General features: G+C 29.9%; 1 protein-coding gene and 1 long non-coding RNA gene across 21 annotated transcripts in view; one reads left to right on the top strand and one right to left on the bottom strand.

Annotated features, from left to right (window-relative positions):
• Positions 1-19,776, top strand: part of LOC145258201 (uncharacterized) — a 418,516-nt gene that overhangs the window by 97,683 nt on the left and 301,057 nt on the right. For 2 of the 15 annotated variants that reach the window (XM_080116098.1, XM_080116101.1), the window contains exon 1: positions 2,116-2,320. The exons of 8 other annotated variants lie outside the window; for them this stretch is intronic. In XM_080116098.1, the coding sequence (XP_079972224.1) occupies positions 2,244-2,320 (77 nt within the window). In that variant the 5' untranslated portion in view covers positions 2,116-2,243. Of the gene's footprint in view, positions 1-2,112; positions 2,321-19,776 lie in introns of those variants that run through there. 5 more of the 15 variants (XM_080116102.1, XM_080116113.1, XM_080116100.1 and 2 more) reach the window with 4 other exon arrangements.
• LOC145258204 (uncharacterized) overlaps positions 1-19,776 on the bottom strand; it is an 82,582-nt gene that overhangs the window by 51,682 nt on the left and 11,124 nt on the right. The window lies entirely within an intron of this gene.

The raw sequence follows: 19,776 nt of genomic DNA on the forward strand, positions 1-19,776 counted from the left end.
TTTTTAACCGTATTTTTTTATTTTATTTTCAAGACTTTTTGTTCAGTCAGGTTGTCTTTTTTTAGGTGTGTGTGTGTGGGGGGGGGGTTACACAGAAATAGAAAAACATGTTTTTTTTTTGTTTTTTTTCAAGAAATAGTGATTTTTTTGTGCTAATGCGGAGAATGATCCGCGCTATTTTTTTTAAATCGTATTTCTAAGTTTAATTAAAGTTTTATGATATGTTTTTTTATTCACTTGTAAGGTTAAAGTACAGAATATGTACAAAACACCCTCCTCTCCCGATGTTAAGAATGGCTTTTTAAATAATAGCGTTATTATTTCAGCACGGATCAATAAGTGCATGAGCACTTTTATTTATTTATTTTTTTTTTTTTTTTACGGTTGTTAAGTGCCTGCGGAAGAACTTTCTTGAGATGAGGATATTTCCTTAGGAATCTTTTACTTTGGTCGACTGTTGATCGGCCATTGCTTTTTTTTGGGGGGGGGGGGGTTCAGTCGATTTCTTCCAATTCGAATGTCGTCTGCTTTCATTTACATATCGCTTTTTCATTGGCTAATCAAACTCCCAGAAATTGAAGTACAAAAAAAAAAAAAAATCAAATTTAATAAAAAATAACTAAGCATACAATAAAAAAAAAATACTAAAAACATTGAAAAAAAAAAAAAAATTTTAAAGTCGAATTAGCGTTTCAACATTTGAAAAACGCTCGGCTATCACCGATGATTGCCGGTTTTGCCCGATCCAGGGCTTGACGGGAAATCACGAGAATTCGGGTCAAATTATGCAAGATTACCTTTTTTTTTTTTTTTTAAATTATTTTTTTTACGATTTTTGGAGATTTTAAGAATAAATTGTATCCATTAAAGGCTGATTTTGATCTCGATAGTTCGAATTGAGTTCTCTCCTCCTTATCTCTAAAACATGATCGAGCGTCTCGATTCGTAATTTAATTTGATTAATTTATTTTATTTCAAAAACCAAAGTTAACAGAACAAAATTAGGCACAAGGACAATAAAAAATGTGGGAAGGACCATGGACATTGGACAACATCACTGTACCTTTAAGTTTTCTAAGATAGTTTTCGCTAGAGTTCTCAGTCACCATAATACGAAATTTACAACAGGGGTCATTCTACTTAAAAATATTTTATCAATTTACGTAATTTTTGGAATATGACATCTTCGTTCCGTGACAGGTATGTAGTGTACATACGTCATAAAAATTGTCTTTTTTTTTTTTTTTTTTAATTAAGTCGAATTCCCACTCCCCCCCCCAAAAAAAAGAGTAAAAATAATAAGTGATATATTTCAACAGTTCCAATAGTAAAATTTTATCATTTTGTAGAATGTAGGAACTGTTGAGAAAAAATGTAGGCGGACCTGAAGGAGCTTGCACCCCCACCTTTCTATTTCTTTATTTTCGTCTCCCCCCCCCCAATTTTTCAACGAATTATTACCGAATACTCATTAATATACCAGATTATCCCTCGCCCCAATGAAAAATCAATATTTATATATTTGTAGCAGAGGCACTCGGTTTCTAATAATGCAACGTTTTAGTAAATTAATTATCTATTTTGGAACCACACGGCACACGACGTTTTGAGGCTAAATTTCGCGAATTTAGCCCCCCTTCGTTTTCTTTTTTTTATATAAATCAGTTCAGTTTCTTTTTTGAATTTCACTTTTTAGCGGACCTGAACGAGCGTTCCCCCTTGCCGTAAAAATTGATTCCTTTTCACGTTTTTTTTTTTTTTTCTGCGGATTATCGTCGATAACCGACTTTCATATTAGCAAGGGGAAAAAATTAAGTTTATTTTATGACTTTTAACATGGGGGATCACTTTTCAATTATAACATTTGAATTTAACCTGAAAAACCTATTTAAAAAGTAGCGCGGTACCAAAATGCATAAGCACCTTTTATTTTTTCATCGGCAGTGGCCATATTTCTCTTTTTTCCTTCTGCCCAATTTTTATTTTAAAACTAAGATCATCGTTTATCGACTAGTTATGTCTTTAAAACTTTTTTTCATTAAATTTCAACGAGAAACTTCAGACATAACTAACCGATAATTTAATAATAATTTCAAAAACAAAACAAAACAAAAAATTACAATTTAATACAAGACGCTTAATTAATTTAAAAACCAGCGTTTCGTTACCCAGGAGCCCTTTTCACTTTTAATTCTGTTTAACTCCATTTTTTTTTTTTTTTAATTTATATAATTGGCCGAGAAATGCCTAGGAAGAAATCATCGACCTTTGACATGTTATCTTCACCCGTTTCTTCCACCCTTGACAACTTCTACGCCGGGTAGGTTTTCTGGTACTTATGCAATTATTGTATCGCGCTATCTTTTTTTTTTTTTTTTTTTTTTTTTTAAATAGTATTTTCAATTTAAATTCAAGTTTTACGAGATCTTTCTTTTTTTTTTTTTTGTTGTACTAGTGCACTTATAGATCCGTGCTGAAATAACGTTATCATTTAGAAAGCCATTCTGAACATTGGGAGGATGTTTTGTACCTATTCTGTACTTTAACCTTACAATTAAATAAAACATATCACAAAACTTTAATTAAACCTGAAAATACTATTTAAAAAATAGCGCGGGTAGCACATTTTTTTTCATGAAAGTAGAGAATAGTTACAAAACATCCACCCCCTCCCCATGTTAAAAATGGCTTTCTTAATAATTTTATTATGTCACCCCAGCACAATAGGGTGTAAGTACTGTTTTTTCCTTTTTAAATAATAATTTACGTAAAAAAAAAAAAAAAATTGAGGGGTTGAGGGCGGGGTGTCCAACTGATGAACAATCAATTATTGGGTTTCGTGAAATAGGATTTTCAAAGTTAAATTTAATTATTATAATTATTTATATTTAATTATTATTTATTCAATTGTCATTAAATTATTAATTGAACTAAAATCGTTATAAAACGAGAATTCATTTGTTAACGTGCTATTTTGTGAAATCGTATTTTCAAGTTTTATTTATTTTTTCGTTAAATTGTTAGGGGAAAGTACAGAATAGTTAGAAAACTCCCTCCCCATGTTAAGAATGTCTTTCTAACGTTATTATTGTAGCACGGTAACATAAGTGCATAAGTACCATCATTTTTTATTTTATTTTATTTATTTATTTATTTTAAAGCTTTATTCATAAAATGATTTAATGTCAAAAGCTTCCACGTTTCAATCTTTTAATTATGAAGAATTTGGGGATTTATCAGAGAAGCAAACAAACAGAAAAAAAAGGTCAAAAATTAAAATATAGAAAATGCAAAATAGGTGTTCGTTTTACAATTCACAGAGGTACGAAAAAATGGCCAAAATAACAAATACAAATAAATGTTATCAAACGAAGTTATACTCTTCTACCTACCTGGAAGTTTTTACTGGCTTTAATCACTTTAATTCGGTTCGAAAAACATATAGTGTCGAGCATTAGGTAAGAACAAGAAAAATAATCGCGAATTGATACCTGAATATTTAAAGTTTTGATTATATATATATATATATATATATATATATATATATATATATAAAATTCAAAATACTGTTAATAAACCTACCCAATACATCTTACCGTGACATATATTGGTTGGGGTTCTAACTGTATTTTGTTTTATTTTTAAGTCATTTTCAAGACTTCAAATATTTAGGTGTTAATTCGTGGCTATTATTTTTGTTCTCACGTAACGCTCGACACTATATGTTTCTCGAACCAAATAAACGTTTTAAAGTGAGTAAAACCACTAAAAACATTTCCAGAGAGGTAAAAGAGTAACTGGCATCTTTTAAACACTTTTTCGTACCTCTGTGGATTGTAAAACAAACGCCAAGATAAGTTATTGTTCTACTTATCTGGAAAAATGTTTAGTGTTTTAACTCATTTTAAAGCGTCTATTTAATTCGAAACACAAGTAGTGTCGAGTTGGTAAGTTTAGACCGACCACAACATGACCAATAAGAACGTGCCGTCTTCGGAGTGTCGATGATAGCTCAAAGGTCCAAAATAAACAAAATACTGATACAAATCCATCTTTAAAATATGAAACAAAACTTATACGGGTAGGTAGAAGAGTAACTTGTCTTTGGTAACATTTATTTGTTTTATATTTGAATTTTTTCGTACTCATGCAGAGAGTGATCCGTGCAAAAATAACGTTATTATTTAAAAAGCCATTCTTAACATGGGGAGAGGAGGGTGTTTTGCACCTATTCTGTACTTGAATCTTACAATTGAATAAAAAAAAAAACATATAAAACTTTAATTAAACTTGGAAATATAATTTAAAAAATAGCGCGGATCACTCTCTGCATTAGTACCGATTTTTTTTACTCTTGTGTTCAATTACAATTTTGACAGTTTAAGTCCTTTAAAATTACTCTCAAATTTTAAAAGCGTCACAAACTAAGGTAAAGCAGAAGAACAGGCGACTAGAACAGCAAACTGTTAGATGAAACTATCGCATTTAATTATTTATTTTGGTGGACCTGTACGAGAGTGCCCACCCCCTAAAAATGCGTATTTTTCACCTTTTTTCTTCCCCCCCCCCTCCAACGATTATTATAGATTAGACTTTATTCACTTATTGACCCGTGCTGAAATGATAACGTTATTATTTAAAAAACCATTCTTAACATGAGGAGGGTATTTTGTACCTATTCTGTACTTTAACCTTACAATTGAATAATAAAAAAAAAAAAAACATAAAACTTTAATTAAACTTGGAAATACAATTTAAAAAATAGCGCGGATCAGTAAGTGCACTTGCACTAGCACCCAAAAAGTAATGACTTAAGAAGGGGATTAACTTTCTCGTTATAACGTTCTAATCACGTGACATGTCGGTAAAGAAATGGACAGTAAGTCCGGTAGCAAAAAGTAGAACGTTATTATGAGAAACTGGAACCCCTTCTTAAAAGTCATTAAATTTTTTTTTTCAATTTTTTTTTCTGCTAATATTATTCTTAAGTCTGTAAGCTATGATAATCATTGAAAAAAAAAAGTTGAATACGGGCGTAAAACATGCATTTTTGGGAAGTAGACACTCGTGCGGGTCCGCCAAAATAAATAGATAATGAATAATAATAATAATAATAATAATAATGATATAACAAATAAATTTGCGCGTACAACAATGGGCACCACTTATAACAAAGAATTATATTGCTTAATACCCGGAAAACTACTTGTTTACGAAAAATTCAAATGTGATATTCGTTTTCAGCACACCCGACAAACCATACTTCTATGGTCACAAAATAGAAAAAAAACAAGGAGAACACCCCACTGCTTATGCACTTTTGATACCGCGCTATTTTTAAGATTAGATTCAAGTTTCGCGATATATTATTATTATTATTATTATTATTATTATTATTATTATTAAATTGTTAGGGAGAAGCAGTGAAGCACAGAACAGTTACAAAATACTCGCCTCTCCCCATGTTAAGAATGTTTTTTTTTTTTTTATAATGACGTTAGCAAAAGTGCACAAATATTAAAAAAAAAAACAAAGAGCAGTAGTTCAGAATTCTTAATTCATTCGGAATTATTAATTCTTTCCGTGTTTACAAAATGGGGGATCGATTTACTATAACGTTGTAACTAAAAAGTGAACACCCATTTCAAATGTCGAAATAATGATTAAAAGGTTTTTTTTTTATTTAGATAATCTGGTTCATTGGTGTCATCAATAATAATCTACTGAAAAAAATGCACCCCCCCCAAAAAAAAACAGAGAGGTGATGCTCGTTCAGGGCCACCGAACGCGATTTTCGCTTTATATATATATACATCTGAAATTTTCATAAATTACTTTGGTGATTATGCATGTGTTTTACTGCGTTATTTTAAAATAGTATTTTCAAGTTAAATTCAATTTTTACAACATATTTGTTTAATATTGACATGCTCGTGTAAAAAATAAGCGCGCTTGCGCGTACAAAAATAGCCACTACTTATAACACAAGGACTTACATTGATAATATCCAGAAAACTACTTGTTTGCGACAAATTTAAATGCGATGTTCGTTTTCAGCATACCCGAAAACCTATAAACCTTGCGATCGATCAAAAACCAAGATCGAGTGAAACGGAACGAACCGAAGCAAAACTGACGCCTGTTATTAATATTTATTTAAGTAAAAAGAAATTAATAAGAAAATGATTAAAACAACTCTTAATCTTACTTATGTAGAATAAATGCAAGACAAAAACATGAAAAATAATTTAAACAACTTTAAACACTTTATATTTTTAATTAAATTTTTGGTACTTTTTTAGTTTAATCAAGACATTAAAAAAATGAAAATATTGAAGAAAAATTATGTACCCGTTATGCAATTCAATTCAGTTCTCATAAAAATATTTGGCATATGTGTATTTCAGCGGCGTAAATTATTTCACAGACAAAAATTTATAAAAATTATTTATTTTTATATAAAACATACCATGGGTCCCACGCAAAAGCGTAAAAAAGGCCAAATTTGGCCTCAAAAAGTCAATCTGGCAAGCCTTTCAAAGGCCAAAATTGCGTACATTTAGTCTAATAAAAAAAAATGTTGAAAAAATAATAAAAATTTAATTTTTTCAGGTTTTATTTCAGCCTTAGGGTCTAATAATGTATTTTATATAAAAATAAATAATTTTTATAAATTTGTCTGTGAAATAATTTACGCCGCTGAAATACACATTTGCCAAATATTTCATTTAATTTGATCGTTTTTTTTTTTTTTCACAGAGGAAAATCAAATTTTAATGAGATCGATCGTATCCCGCCATCTTGCTTATTCCGCGGACGAGGAGGGGGTGCCTTTAAACGAAAAAGGGATTAACAATGGACTAAATGAAAAAGGGATTTAAAAAGGACAGAAACTCTGTAAAACAAGTGAAAAAAAACCCTAAAATATCTAGGTTTTTTTTTTTTTCAGCCCATGTTTCAAACTGTCAAATTTTGACAAACTTTAAGCGATGATTGGAATTATCTCCCTTGCCCCCCCCCCCTCCGCGAAATATGCAAGATGGCGGGATACGGTCGATCTCATTAAAATTCGATTTTCCTCTTAAAAAAAAAAAAAAAACAGACTACTACTTAATTAAATTAAGTGAAATTTTTTTATGAGAACCTTATTCCATAGCGGATACGTAAAATATAATTTTTTTTAATGACTCAATTAAACTAAACAAGTACCATTTTTTTATACTTTAGAATGACAAATGATTTAAGCAACTTTTAAAAAACTTTTATTTTTAAGTATTTTTTTAAAAATTAAGATGAAAAATAATTTCTGTAGAATAAATGCACGCGATGCAACAAAGGATTTCGCCAAATTTATTTGGGCCTCCTCCCCTCGCTCTCTCCACATAAATTCATAAAGATACAAACTAAACAGATTCATCGAAGTCTCGTCAGTTCGTTCCGTTTCAGTCGATCTTGGTTTTTGATCGCAAGGTCAAGGCCGCTATTTGCTCTACAAAATTTACAATTGGCAGACATCTTGATTTTTAACTCGTTCAATGTTTACACATTGTAAATCGTGCATTTCTCAAGTTTAGATCAGTTCAATAATTTAACTTTTTGCTCGAAATCACTCCTCATGTAATAACGTTTAGGATAAGAAATATTTTTGACATTTCGAGACATTTCATTATGGCATTACTTCCCTTGTTTTCTAGACGGTGATAGATGATTTGGCGTCCCCGACGAAACATCTTTCAACACATATTTTAACTGAAGGAATTTATCACATTCTTAGACGAATTACTGCTATATTGCTTATTATTGATGATATTATTTGTAGTAGTATTAGTAGTATTTGTATTATTATAAGTACTTTGGCGTAAGAATGATACTTTTCTCCAAAAAAGAATGTATACTTTTAAGAATGTTTCGCTTAAAAAAAAAATTATGAAATAAAAATAAGAATTATTCACATTGTTTCACTTCTTTTCATATAAAACATTAATAATAAATAATAAAAAATAGTATTATAATATTACATGTTATATATTGTAATCTGTTGGAAAATGTTTCGTCGGACACGCCGTATCATCTATCACCGTCTAGAAAACAGAGGAGGTAATGCAACAATGAAATGTCTCAAGGATTATGCTAGAATGCCATATTTTTAATGCCTACACAGACTTTTTTCTCATACAACCCACAAACGCTATTTAGTGACATTACCCTTTAATCTAGAATGCCGTAACTTTGGATACTGGTGGTGACTAAGTGGTTAAACCTTCATCGTTTCTGTCCTCGGTCACTAAAGGAGGGCCCTGGATATGACCTTAAACTATATCCGATGGTGAGCCCCCAGCTTGCGGGCTTTGGGGAGTGTGGAGCCACCCTTTAATTGCAATTGCTCCCAGGTCCACTCTGACCTGGAGTGGTAGTACCTGTTAGGGTCCCAACTATGGGTTAAATAGAAACCGACTTGAAAAACACATATATTCTATTCAAAAATTTTTCTTAAAAATCACTGGATTCAGCATTAAATAACCTGAAAAGGGTTGATATGCTGTAAAACAAAAACAACGAACCAACCACTTAAGAAGACATCTTTTTAGACTAGAGCAAAGTTAATTTTTATCCCAATCATAAGTGCCTCTTTCTGAGGAGCTAGATTTTTCCCTCTTATTAAAACTCGACCGTGTTTCTAACTCTACTCTTGTGAGGGTAAGATGCACTTGAAAAAAAGTTGAAGGTTAGATCGTCCGAAACGTTATAAGATTAACATTCAAGATGAGGGTAAGAAGGTGGGGATGACGGTGTCCAAATGATTAACGACACCGACTAAAAACCTGGTTGTGCCAAGTTTGAATCCCGTTCGTTCCACAGAAACACTTTTATCAAACCCAGATCTGACCTTGTGTCTAACCTCTTGAATAGGATGTAAATAAAATAACTGTAGTTTTCTATGCATATCTGGTGCAGTATTTAAACTTTGGATAAAAAAATTGAAAATATTTCACTTAAAAGTATTTCTTTTTACAAAAGACTTTCCCCACTTATGTTTGAAGAAGCCAACACTTTCTTTTATATTATAATCTGGAAACCTTACGATAAACGATTGATAGGAAGGATATTTCAACTTTCACTTAAAGAAAAATTCTCTCCAGAAATTTCAATCTTAAAAATAAAAGTGCAGATTCCGGTGCATGCATGCACGCGCGTGTTCAGGCTTTTTTTTCTTCTTCATTTTTACACGTCATAATAATTATGTAGACTGGCAACTATATTTTTAAATTATCCATTTACCATAATAACTTCAGTAAGAACAAGCAAAAAAAAGACACAAAGAAAAGTTGATATTACAAATGAGTTTTTTTTTTCTTTTACTCTTTCCAAATGCTATAGCCCACCAGTTCACCTCTTTGCTCTCTGCAAGAAAATACATTTTCCATTTCCTTTCGTTCAAAATGCTTTTTGGTTTTCCTTACATTAACCTCTAATAAAATTAAAAAAAAAATTGTCTCTATTTTAAAACTTCATTGCAGATATATTCCATTTCTCTCCATTTTTATTTATTCTTACTTTTCCTCAATTGAAACTCATGAAAAATGATTTTAAATCCATTTTATTTCAAAAATTCCATTTCTGTCTCACTGTTCTAAAAATTAAAATTTTTCCAAATAAAACAGTAATAAAAAAATAAATAAATAAAAGTAAACCAATTTTTCCTTTTGATTTTTGCGTTTTGTGATCCAAAATTCTTTGGATTGAAAAACAAAAAAAAAAAAAACACTAAAAATGAAACGAATTATATCGAACAAAATAAATTGAAACTTAGATTCAGCAAAACTCTCAGAAAGATAAAAATTAAAACAAAAACAGTATTAACCTATAAAAGTGAGATGATTCTTTTCCATCTACTTTCGCAATTCTTTGAAACACAATTTTTAAAAATTTCAATCAAATCTTTTTTTTTTTTTTTTTTTTTTTTTTTTTACCATTTCAGAAGAAGAAAATCATGTCTTTAAAATATAAAAAAATAGGGTTGGAAAATAAAGAATAATATTTTCCTTGAAATTATCACTCTCACTTGAGTTCTGCTGTAATCTCCACTTTGACTGTCAGTTGCATTTCATTTGGACTAGAATTAGATCTTTTTTTTTTTTTTTTTTTTTAAGCATCTACTTAATTTCCTAGCCATATTCTACATTGCAAATGTTAGTTCCATTTCACTGCAGAAAAATGGTGTTCTTTAATTTTTTATTTTCTTCAATTTCATTTGCCTTGGCTTCCTCCATAATCTATAAGAACATTCGAATATTATTTATTTTTGCTTACTTTTTAATTATTTGCTTTCTTATATCTAGATTTCCCCCCCCTTTCAATCAATTCTTTTTGAAATTTCATGAAAATTTTAAGAACCGTCCTTGAAACTATCCCTTTTGATTACTTTATATATGTGTGTATGTACATGTATATATGTATATATTTGCATATATTCATATAAGGCAGATATTCATGCATGTGTATATATAATCATGCGTGTGTACATGTTTGTGTATATATTTATATGTGTGTATATATTCATGCGTGTGTATGTATGTGTGCATATATTCATGTATAGGTTTGCATGCATATATATATGCATGCAAACATTCATATGTATGTGTGCATATATCTATATAACTGTGTGTGTGTGTGAATATATATATATATATATATATATATATAATATATTCATATGGGTTTATTGTGTATATATTTATATATGTATGTATATATCATATGTATATGTGTGCCTGTGTCACTTGATTTTGTGTTACAGTTACCATGATACTAACACTATTTGTTAGATAGTCTGGTCAATACTGACTAGACTGGTTCCTTCACCAAACTTGCCTTAGGCTTGACTGGTGAGGAAGATTTGCTAATCCCCAGCAGAATTGAAATCAAGTCCTTCAACTTGTACAACTTTGCTTTGATTAATGATCGGCTAGCGTATGTATGTTAGTGTTTGTTGATGTATGCGTGTGTGCGTGCTTTCCAGGACATGGAAATGCTCAAGATAGTGTCTAAGGCTGCGTGAAAACCATGAGATACTCTTTTCAGTTTTGAATAGAGCAGTTATTTAGAAAAGGAAAAGCTCTGTAACACCTGTAGTGACTGTTGCTTCCAGCGATATAGACTTGCTCTTTTTAGGTTAGGGTAACCGTCACATGGAAAGAATGATTGCTTCTGTGCAAAACTTTCCTCTTTTAAAGACGCTTCATGCAATGGCATTACTTGAGAACTTTTATTCAGCAAACAATAGCAATGCTCAAACACAAGTTTGTAGCCATTTTTATGTATGTATGTATGTATGTGTGTGTGTGTGTGCTTATGTACTTGGGTGGGTGTGTGAGAGAAAGAGTGTGTTTAGCTTTTATTTTCACTATTTTGAAAAAAAAATTATGGCCAGCTTTAATTTCCTACATTTTTTTTTATTATTTTAATACGTTCTGACTTTTTTAAATTTAATTTTTAAAAATATTTTTTCCAATTTTAAATGCATGTATTCGTGGATATCCATCTTGCTTTTTACTTGTTTATCTTGTAGTGGCCAGAATAATATTTTTTTAATTTAATTTTTTTTGTAATGTAAACTTTTTTCTTCATTTATTTAAAAGATTAAATTGGTTTTGATTTCGCTGCTGCTGCTTCTCTCTTTCTCTCTCTCTCCTGTGCAGCCATCTTGCCTGTACCTCCCTCCTCCGCCTGTTCTTGGGAATGATCTTCCATTTTTGCCTCCGCATCCGCCACGGTATTAAAACAAAAATATTGATCATCTACTCAAGTTCGCTTTATAATCTCTCTCTCTCTCTCTCTCAAGATTTCAAATTCTTCCCTTCTCCTCTCTCTCCAAGATTCCCTCTTCACCTCCTAGCTGACCCCTCATCCCTCGCCCTTTACCGATTCCTTGAATCTGTATTTGGCGGGCATCGCAACTGCATAATAATCTGCAAGCATCCAAGATGCATTTGAATTTAATTTTGGGAACTGCTTCTATTTACTAATCTATTTCTTTTTTAATGAATTTTATTTCTTTCTTTTTATTTTATTTATTCTTTTCATTTTGTGACAATATATAATTTTTTTCTTTTTAAAATTCTTTTTATAAATCTAATTCCCCCCTTCTTCCCCTGTGCTAATCCTCTGCAGGGAAAAATGTTCAATTTTTCAAATTATGAAGTTTCTGCATGTCGACATAACAAAGGAAGAGAGGGCACCTAATTTGAATCATAGTAGATTTCATTTGAAAAATATTATTTTGTATGCTTAGAGATTGCACAAAAAGGGACTCCTCAGAAAATAGGCTGCAGTTGTATTATGTAACTGAATAACGAAAACGAAAAAAAGGGTTCTTTAATACGACAGGGGCGCTGAAATTAGTTTTTCCTTTACTTGAGAAAAATGGCCGGTATGTGTTGATGTGGTTGCACATCAAAAGAGATTTTGAGTCTTGAACTCTAACCAAACCATGATTTGAAACGGTCTTGCTATTTTGATGACTTGTTGCGTGCATCAGTAGAGGGGGAATATTCATTTTATATATATATATATGTATATATATATATATATATATATATATATATATAAATTCCAGGTTAATATTTTCCAAGTGATGAAGTAACTAATGAAATTTTAACAAGGTTAATGCAAGCGTACTCAATACCTAAGTAGGGTAAGATATACTTTTTATTTTACATAAGCATCTATTTGTCACTACACATTCCTGAGCATGTTTCGGTCAGCCAGCTATAAGTAACTAGAGACCTCTCCAGGCGATATTGTTTATACAAAAGTGAAGTCAGTTATCAAAATTTTACAGGAGTTGAAAATTTTTATTACAGACTTCACTTTATATATATAAGTAATATTGCCTGAAGAAGTCTCTAGTTATTTGTAGCTGGCTAACTGAAACCTGCTCATGAATGTCTAGTGACATATAGATGCTTTGTGTGTGTGTGTGTCTATATATATATATATATATATATATATATATATATATATAAAAATTCTCTACTTACAATTTAGGTAGACTGTTAAACTGGCAAGTTGAATGGACGCACAGGTATTTTTAATTGATGGATAGAAAAATATTTGTACAAGCTTCTGAATTGTTGCAGACAAATATTTCGACTTATGGTTAATGATATTACCATTTTTAGTTTCTAATTATAATTTTTAAATTTTCTTTTAAATTTTTTCTTCATAACTAAAAAATCTCAATTCTTTCAGCAGATGTATAAATGTTTGATGTAAAAATAATTTTTTGTCTTTTACGAATTCTAAAAGCTAAAAACCCTATTCAAGTTAAAGAAAAACATGTACATGTATATGCCCTGCCAATTCCCAATTTTTTTTTATTTTGACTCCTTAGCAGCTATTTTTACCGGCTTAAGACGATCGAATTTGTTCCACAAGTTCAAATCCCCATATATATATATATATATATATATATATATATCTCAAGTTCAAGTCTGTAGACTAAAAATGGACAGAGTAGTTTGATGAATACCATTCCTCAGACAGACAAGGTCACTCATATATATATATATTCAGAGGTTTATATTAATATTTAACTGAAGTTTTCAAATGAAAAACCTCAAAAAACATGAATTTTATGTTTCAAATAGTTTTCATAAATGAGTTAGCTAAAACTGAATATCTAATGAAATTATCGCTTTCCTTCAGAAAATTATACTAAGCCGTATAAATAAATGTTTGTAGGCACAAAATTTCTAAACACATTTGAACATTAACGGAAATCTTTCTAGAGCTCTTTTGACTATAATCTCATCAGGAGAAAAATCGATAGCAATGAAAAATAATATTAGTGGTGAAAACAAAGACCAATGGGGGATTTTTTTTATATACAAGGTACCAAAAGACAATTAAATTAAACAATTTAATTTAATAAACGAGTATAAGGTGATTAAAATGACTCCACGAGGGAGGGGGGGAAAGGGGGAGGTGGTCAAAATTCCCCCAAAGAAATTTAATGTTTTTATCGATCCTTCTGCTAGCATAAAGATTTTCAAATCATGATTGACAGATTCCAAAATTTTAAAATGATTTTTGGAATCCGTTCTATGAAGTACCGCAAGCCACTCTATTTTATATTTATTGACTCAACAAGGATTCTCAACCAAATGCTGGCCATTAACAGTCCTAACTTGCAGAGGAAGGGAGACTCACATATCCTACACTATCTGTTTAATCTTGGACGGAATGTGCTGGTTTATACAAGTCTGCAAATGCAAAGAAGTCCACCCTACATAACCATCATCACACTGGCATTTAAATTGATAAATGATATTACTATGTTGGATGTAAGGCAAACAATCCTTGTGGAAAGAAGGACATGTAGGTTTAGTAGTATCTACCAAACGCAAGGAAATAGAGTTGAATAAGCCATAGATTAGCATGGATTAAGAAAATCAATATTATAACGCAACAATTAAGAAATTGTTAATCATCCGTGTGTTGAGGCAGAAAATATGCGAGAAACATTTCCATGCTGGCATTTTTTCCTAGTATTACACAAACACATATATTAGTCTACTACATGCAAGCATGTAGAACAGACATTAAACCAAATGCAATGTTATAAAAAGTAGTTATAGAAAGGGGAAATATTCAACATTATGATAATATTAAGAACTGCAGTGTATAATTGAATACCGTTATGTTAATAAGAGTCCTGTTTGTGAGATGTGAGAAATTTTGGAAAATTGGATATTTGTTATGCGCTGATGAGCTTGCCCAGTTGAGTAAAATTATAATTACTAAACTATTATATACTTATATGCCAACATTAGGCCAAAACAATTGTACGCAAAGTTTTATGAATAGTGGTAACTTTTCAGAAATAATTATAGTCCTACTTACACTATCAAACTACATTAATATAAACTTGGTATTATTTATTTATATCTAATTACTTAGAAGCAAAATGTCATATAGAAAACATTATTTTGCTTCTTTAAGAAGTAAGTTCTTAAAAGTTAAGCACTGTCAGGGGGAAATAAAAGGCAGTCGCCTGGTCTTGTGCATGATTGGGATTTCCAGTCACTTAATCACTCTAGATTGTTTGAATAGTTATGCTTGTATTTGACTTTATAAAATGTTAACTTTTCCTTGATTCTTGTGGTGGTTGATGGTGGCTCTAAGGTAATGTTCCTTTGCAAATGAAGTCAAAGGTGGTGGGAGTTCAAATCCTTCAACCAGTGGAAATCGTCACTTCCTGCACTGATGATTGCGAAGGATAGAACACTAGTATCTGTAGATATAAAAAATAATTATTTATAATTTAAAATTATACTAGCAGTTCAGTCCGGCTTTGCCCAGACCCTATGTACTGTTCATAACTTTATGTGCATATGTATATATATATATATCTATATATCTATATATATATAAAAGCGAAAATGTATGTTCGCTTTTTGTGTATGTCCAAGAAAGGCTTTTTTCAGATAAGCGATCGGTCGCCTAACAACTTCTTAAAACTTTTTATATCACATATAAATCGTAATATCTCAGAGTTAACAACGGAGCTCGCCTGTCTATTTAATTTGCTCGACTTCGGGAAGATAAATATTCAACATTTGTCGCTCGCTGCATGTGGGTTAGTTTTTTTCCTATAACATCTTGGGAAAATAAAAATTAAAAAAAAGCATTCCCGCAGTAAATGAAATATTATCCCGCAGTCAAACTTGACCTCATTAAGTCATTAAAACATGCACCTGCCAAATCCAAGTAATTAAATAAATTCAAACGTGTTTCCGTTAGCATCTTGCGGTGGCCCAATGGTTAAAACCGTCACACTCTTTTTTTTCACACTTTAATTTACAACTTTGCCTCAACGGTTCTGGTTCGATCCTCATACTTACCTACCAAAACATTTTTTTTTATTTTACCCCCCCCCCCGGAGTTTTGATTTACCCAAAACCACACACATCTCCAAACACCCGGGCAACGCCGGGTACCCCTCGCTAGTATATAATAAGAACCTGGACTCATGTCCAGGTAACCTACATCTAAAATTTCAAGTGTTTAGACCCAAAATTGGTAGAGTCTGCAAAGGTCAACTCTTTCAACTTTGACTTCTGGCAGTCAAATTTTCACCCAAACACTGATTAAAAAGCTTGCTACATGTCTGAATACCCTTTATGTAAAATTTCAAATGTTTAGACCCAAAATTGGCTGAAAAGTTTGCTGAAGACTGCAATGGTCAAATCTTTTGAACTTTGACCACTTGGCAGCCAAATTTTCGGCCAAAAACTGATTAAGAAGCTTACCTTTTGTCTGAATACACTTAATGTAAAATTTCAAATGTTTATACCAACAATTGGTTAAATAATTTGGTAGAGACCGCAGAGGTCAAATTTTTTTACCTTTGACCCCTTCACATTTATTGTTTTGGACTCAAATCAAATTAAAAAGTTTGATCCATGTCCAAGTAACCTACATCTAAAATTTCAAGTGTTTAGACCCAAAATTGTTGGAGTTTGGTAGAGTTTTCAAAGGTCAAATTGTTGAACTTTGACCCTTGACAGCCAAATTTCTGGCTGAAAACCAATTAAAAAGATTTTCCCTAATCTAAATAACCCTTATGTCAAATCTCGAGTGTGTAGATTGAAAATTTACAGAGTAGTTAGGTAGAGAAATGCACACACACACACACACACACATACACAATTTCACTTATATACTGGTGTTGGGACGATTAAGTGGGAATCAGAATTTTAGAGGGTATCTGAATCGGAGCAAATGTTGCCTATTTTACGATGCTCAAAATGATTCTTTTTATTGTCCCTTTTCCTTTTCTTGTTTGAAACCTAATTTTCTATTGTGTATTAATTATAAAAGGATGGTTAATGATTTGAAACGACAAAACTAAAATCTAAAGAGAAATCCTATTTACACACAAGTGTATTAGATAACATATGCACATATTACATGCGTTTTTAGTCATCCTAATATTTAAAAAAAATTCTATAGCTAAATAGATTATAAAAGAATCAGAATCGTGAAAACATTGGAATCGTCACATCATTGATATATGTATGTATGTGTGTGTGCATGTATATATGTGTATGTATGTATATAATTTTATAAAATCACTGTAGCCGTCTAGACATTTGATAGAAATGTTAATTTTAACTGTATTTCTCGCGGTTAACTTGGCTGTGTGGTTTTTTCCTTGCTGATGGAGTCAGAGATAGCTTCTTGGCCGGGTTCGAATCTTCCTTGACCGGCTGTAATTGTAACTCCTTGCACTGATGATTCCCAAAAGGATGAAAAACTAGTGTCTGTAGGTATTAAAAATAATCATAGTAATATATATATGTATATATATATATATATATATATATATATATATACACACACACACACACATACACCCACACCCATGTCTTTCATACTAAATTTATCTCTTCTCCAGTAGCCGGACTCAACTCACTTGACATTTCCATTAAATATCTATCTTCTTTAGATACATTAAAAAACACTTATAAATAAAGGAGAAAACATTGTATACGTTTTATTTAATCAATCTAACCTGTGAACAGTGTTTGACCTAAGAGGTCACGTTTTTTTAGCATATATATTTATCTCTACCTTTATAAAATGTATGTTTATATCTCTCTCTATGTACAGGATTCATTTCTGAACTAATTAATTGACCATTCTGAATTTTGGAACACAGCTGCTAGTTGTACGAGGTTCCAATGTGTACCATATTTAGTTCAATTTAGTTTTGTAAAAAGAGAGCAAAACTTGTCATGAAAATTGAGATAACTCCGATTTTTGTTAAATTAAAAAAATAGATATTAGGCATGAATTAATACATTTTCCCCAAATTTCAGTTTCGTTTGTGTATTTTAAAGAGGTTTTAGGTGGCATAAATATGAATACAACGATCCATTTGAAAATTCAAAAGAATTAGTTGCATTGAATTTGATCCAGTATAGCTTGATTTTAATCTTTGTAAGGTTACATAAAAATGGTGCAAAACTCTCCCTTTTGAGGGATTAATATATTAAATAATTTATATATTAAATAAATTATTAAATAATTTATGTATATATCTATAAAAGTGTGTGTGTATGTGTGAGGACAACACTCAACCTATACACTCAACGAATTTTTCATTTACAGACCTAAAATTTGGTATAAGAGCTGTGAAAAGGGTCAAAATTTAAAAATTGGTACTTGAGGGTTATCAGATTTTCATGTTTGTCAACTGTTGCACAACTTCGTATGCACGAATTGTTCACATTACAGCTTCCTTACATAAAGAATAAGTAGGTTTGAAAACATTTTTAAAAGACCATGGCGTACTTGATTCACTATCTTTATGTTTTAGTTACGATCTCAGCTCGAGTTTTTTTCTGATTTTTTTACTTAAAAGAAGTGAACTGTTTAGAAAAAAATTAATACTCGCATGCACGTCTTAGTTTCCGTTCGGTTTGCTTTTTACTTCATTTTTTTTTTCCTTAGGAATTTAATGTTACGGTTAACACCGGGAAACGTCGGGTACATCTGCTAGTATTATATATATAATATATATATATATATATATAAACTTATTTATATGTTTATATATATATATATAAACTTATTTATATGTTTATATATATATATATAAACTTATTTATATGTTTATATATATATATATATATAAACTTATTTATATATATATATATATATATATAAACTTATTTATATATATATATATATATAAACTTATTTGTATGTTTTTATATATATATAAACTTATTTGTATGTTTTTATATATATATAAACTTATTTGTATGTTTTTATATATATATAAACTTATTTATATGTTTATATATATATAAACTTATTTATATGTTTATATATATATAAACTTATTTATATGTTTATATATATATAAACTTATTTATATGTTTGTATATATAAACTTATTGATATGTTTATATATATATATAAACTTATTTATATGTTTATATATATATATATAAACATATAAATATGTTTATATATATATATAAACTTATTTATATGTTTATATATATATATATATAAACTTATTTATATGTTTATATATATATATATATAAACTTATTTATATGTTTATATATATATATAAACTTATTTATATGTTTATATATATATATAAACTTATTTATATGTTTATATATATATAAACTTATTTATATGTTTATATATATATATATAAACTTATTTATATGTTTATATATATATATAAACTTATTTATATGTTTATACATATATATATAAACTTATTTATATGTTTATATATATATATATAAACTTATTTATATGTTTATATATATATATATAAACTTATTTATATGTTTATATATATATATAAACTTATTTATATGTTTATATATATATGTATATTAACTTATATTTGATTAATATTTATTTATATAACTTCAGACTTATTCCTTGCTAATCAATTTAATATATATCCACTTCAATTGTGCTAAATTAGTTATTAGTAGAGCTAGTATATGGGTTGCTTAGCTTACATAGATAAATCGAGGTTTCGGCCTTTGCTATCTCTTTGTAGCCAACACACTATTAAATTGAATGGCTTACGGGTTCTGAGGAGGTCATAATAATGTCATGTGTACTGACACATGTATATACATTAGATTACCATGCTGAAAAAAGTCATTTTTTCTCAAAACGTTTTAGTAATTTAATCAACACTGAGTGAAGAGAAATTACAAAGCTGGGAGA

Source organism: Euprymna scolopes, chromosome 33, assembly GCF_053919585.1.
Source record: "Euprymna scolopes isolate OS-2025 chromosome 33, ASM5391958v1, whole genome shotgun sequence".
In the NCBI taxonomy this organism is placed as follows: domain Eukaryota; kingdom Metazoa; phylum Mollusca; class Cephalopoda; order Sepiida; family Sepiolidae; genus Euprymna; species Euprymna scolopes.